At 35.8% G+C, this 4,184-nt stretch overlaps 1 protein-coding gene across 1 annotated transcript; it reads left to right on the forward strand.

Annotated features, from left to right (window-relative positions):
• Positions 1 to 352: 352 nt before the first annotated feature.
• LOC104911807 (tyrosine-protein phosphatase non-receptor type 4-like) lies at positions 353 to 4,179 on the forward strand (the record flags this gene model as incomplete). Its single annotated transcript, XM_010713935.3, has 3 exons — positions 353 to 531; positions 2,496 to 2,624; positions 4,024 to 4,179. Coding segments are annotated over exons 1-3 (432 nt in total), but the record flags the coding sequence as incomplete, so codon positions are not given.
• Positions 4,180 to 4,184: the final 5 nt, after the last annotated feature.

Consider the following 4,184-nt stretch of genomic DNA (forward strand, 5'->3'; position numbering starts at 1 on the left):
AAAAAAAAAACCAAACAACCAAAACCACAGAAACACCAGCACCAAAAAAACCACAGATGTTAAATTCCAAAATTACTGTTTAAAAACTAGTGTCAGAAAGTCAAAGAATGACATTTTCTTACCTTTTAATTTTCAACCATTAACTGTTGGTGAATTCACTTACATGCTCCCAAACATGTGTATGGTTCCTTGCATTAATTTTGAGTGTCAAATTGTGTCAACTTCCAGTTGATAAATACTCTTTAAAACGACTGACTTAAAATAAATGTATTTCATGTACTGATACTTCTATTAATTGTATTAGTCACTGAACACCGATGCCTGACAGATATTCATTCTCATGGCGAATGCAAGAATTAAAACAATCATTTTATCTTCTCTTAGATGGAAATCCCTTCTTCCACAATAATAAACCAGTACATTGCCTGTCAAGGTCCATTGCCGAACACTTGTCCTGATTTTTGGCAGATGACTTGGGAGCAAGGCTCATCTATGGTTGTAATGTTAACAACTCAAGTTGAACGGGGCAGGGTAAGTAAAAGATTCTCTTCAATACCACTTGCATAATAAAAATCTGTTGATGATTGCTCTTTAAAAGATAAGTGGAAGATAATATTACAGTGTACTACAACCCTTTTCATAAGGGCAGTGCATTCTTAATGGTGTTGTGATTATTGTTCTTACATTTTAAACCTTTTGATATCATTAAAATAGCTTAATGAAAACTTTGGTGCTGAGATGTACTGAAGTCCAAGTATTTCTTAAAATAGTTTGTACGTACTGCTTTGACTCTATTGTCAGAATAGTCTTTTTCTCTCTTCTTTGAATGAGGAAACTAAGAAATGTCATCAGTTTTTGTAATTAATTCTTTCATATGTAGAGATGAATTTTAATGCAGCCCAATGGAGCTCTGTACTGCTGAGAGCACATCTGAATGGCTGTGCTTAAGGGAATCCTTAATAAGGTTGAAATTAAAAAAAAAATAATAAAATTCATACATTGAGAAGAGTTGAACATCTGTTTACTTGGCAGAGGAATCATTGTCCTTTCAGTCTTTTTCATTTAAAAAAAAAAAAAGGAAATGGAGAGTTACAGATTACTAGAAATAATTACAAATGGTTCTGTAAAAACCTTAAGGTGTTTTTATTTGGTTTTTAAAGCTATAGCTTTTTCTTCATAGTCTCATTTGTTATATAGCTTTGTCTCTTAGAGATGAACAAAACAATAAAATATAGTGATTCACAGAGTGTAATTCCAGAGCTAGCAGGTTTATAGTCTGGTGCGTTCACAGTAGTGCTGAATGGTTGTGTGTGGACAGAAATTGACAGGCTAGAGTAATAGTTTAGTGGAATTTCTCATAGTATAGCATTTCTTTTGAAGGTGGATTTACGGAAGGTGATGGGTGTTCTGATCAGCTCAGACTGTAGTTCAGCTGTCGGTATATATCCTAACTTCCTAATAGCCATGTATTTGCTGGGAGATCAGGCCTCTAAATGCAATTAAAGAAATTGGATGGGAGTTGCAGTGTTTTTGAGCCATTTTTCAACAAGTCAATGTTAGCATGGTGCTGCCTGCTCCCAAATGAACATGATTAGAGGGAGTTTCAGTACAAGTGCCCTTTTAATTTGAATTTTCTTTGCAGATCTGCTAAGGACAGACTTGCAATAGCAGTTCTCTGAGGTTCTCCCACCCCCTCAATAATGACATTTGTGGAGCTCTTTGGAGAGCTGCTAAATGATGAAATAAAAGGACTTATCTGTCTTATACCCATAGGCAGACTCCCTGCTCTAAAGCTGATCATGAGGCTTCTGACATCACTATCCCACTGCATGCCGGGATGTCTCAGTGGAGCAGGAAGTCTGCAAATCTGGCTGCTCTTAAAGAATCGCCAGGTGGGTTGGAAAAACAAAAGTACACTTGAGCTGAAATGACCTCTCGAGTTCAGCAGTTAAGCGATTTATCTAAAAATCTTAGGTTTTGAACTTTTTATTCACGTTTAAAGGTTTTTTAAAAAAATCTTTGAAGTCCCGTCTGCACCCCCCTAATTCCTGCAGCAACATTTTTGTTGCTTACTTTCTTTTTTTATATGTTCTTTTCCCATATAAATGTGTTTTGAGAAGATTGTGAGATTATATGAGGTCAGAAATACTTATAAAGCAGCATCTGTGTCCCTCAAGTGTTAAGATGAGATAAGTTATTGATACATTTAAAAAAAGAAAAAGTTCTAATGAAAGGGAAAGGCATTCATCCACAAAGTGGATCATCCACTAAGGTCAATAGCTGGTTCATGTGTCCTTTTAAAGAGAAGCAGGAGATCTCCACAATAACTTATTTTATATGCAGTAGTGAAACAGTGTAGTCTATTTGGTAAGTAAATCAATAATAGTGACAAAATTGTTAAAATATTTTTTACTGAACAATGGCATAAGGAATTCGCAGGAGTGAAAATAATGTGAATTTAAACACAGACATCTTTAAATATATGTTGGCTTTAGGTTAAATGCCATCAATACTGGCCAGAGCCATCAGGAAGCTCATCGTATGGGAATTTCCAGATTACCTGCCATTCAGAAGAAGGAAATCCTGCTTATGTCTTTCGAGAAATGACACTGACTAATCTGGAGGTAACGTCATAATGTATATTTTTAAATATAAATCTGTGAAATCCTCACAGACTAGATAAAACTATCTAATTAGACATTTTACATCTTGATGTCATATGTGCATAAATAGAACTCATTATTTCTAATAACCTTTAGAAAACTAATCTTACTGCCATGTACTTACTGTGAATAAGTTCTGCTATGTAATAACAAACCTTTTATTAGCAAAATATTACAAGGATTCGATTTCCATAATGGTATTAATTGGTACTGAGTCAGATTAAATAATGTGATTAAATCATTTCTCATGAAGAGTATTACTCATGTCTTACATGGCCTGAACAAATAAAAAGAGTAATTAAAGAAGTGGAGAAATGTGCTATTCCCTTGATATTTTCAAAGCATCAGATACTAGCAGTATTTCAATATCACTGCTGAAAATCAGCCTTTTTAGTGGTAAACAGTCCTCAACTCCAGCTTAGAGACTGAATGAAAATATATGGAAGATAAATCCTGCTGAGATTCATTAATTGATATCAGCATTGAGATGTAAACCAGGACTTTCTAGACAGAACAGCGTATTTCACCAGCTATCATTTTGGTCTCAGAATTTCACCAGCTATCATTTTGGTCTCAGAAATGATCGAAAATCTTTTTCTGGAATTTTGTTCAGGTACTCATTTCTCACTGCTTGGGTTTCCAGATGAGATGCCAGGTTTATAGAACTGCCTTTTATTCAGTTTTCAGTTAATTTTTTTTCCTGGATGCTGTTGAGACAGTTGCTCATTTATTACCGTTGGTGGCATCTCTGCAAATGATTCCATGCTGAAGAGTAATTTGGTGTATGGTAGCTTCTGTTCTTTGAAATGCTGCTTTTACTCTGTGCGTCCTGCCCCCTTCACTAAGCAGAGGCATGTGATAAATGTTGGTGATATTAGAGCAGGGGGATGTGGGAGAGAGCGGAAAACCTCTTGCATCTTGTGGAGTATGCTAGATAAAATTAGAGGCAGATAAATCCAAAACCAAAACTGGTGTTCACATAGTCTGAACAAAGGTTTGGAAGTCCAGTCTTTCTCCTCTTCACCCCTGTTCTGTCATTTGATGGAACCATAGTAAAACTAACTTAACAGAAAGATGCTAAAGAATTTGGCTACTTACTTTTACATCTGGTGCTTAGAGCATTTGTACCCTTGAACTGTTTCACTGTTAGATGGAGTGACTTTTTTTTACTTGCCTTTTTTGTTCTTAATTAAAAAATGTAATTAGAAAATCCAGGATGAATAGTAATTAACACTTACAGAGATTGATAGCTTCCAGAAGCTACTTTTATTACAGGTGCAAGTTGATGTAAATGTACCATTATTTTTTTTTTCTTTCTGAAGCCTGAACTAACCTTGAATAAATCCTGTGTTTCTGATAGAAAGAGGAAAGCCGCCAGCTGACCCAAATTCAGTACATTGCATGGCCTGACCACGGGGTTCCTGATGATTCCAGTGATTTCCTAGACTTTGTGTGCCTCGTGCGAAAGAAGCGGGCTGGCAGAGAAGAACCTGTTGTTGTTCACTGCAGGTACCCCCCCCC

This window comes from Meleagris gallopavo, chromosome 7 (genome assembly GCF_000146605.3).
Source record: "Meleagris gallopavo isolate NT-WF06-2002-E0010 breed Aviagen turkey brand Nicholas breeding stock chromosome 7, Turkey_5.1, whole genome shotgun sequence".
Classification (NCBI taxonomy): Eukaryota; Metazoa; Chordata; class Aves; order Galliformes; family Phasianidae; genus Meleagris; species Meleagris gallopavo.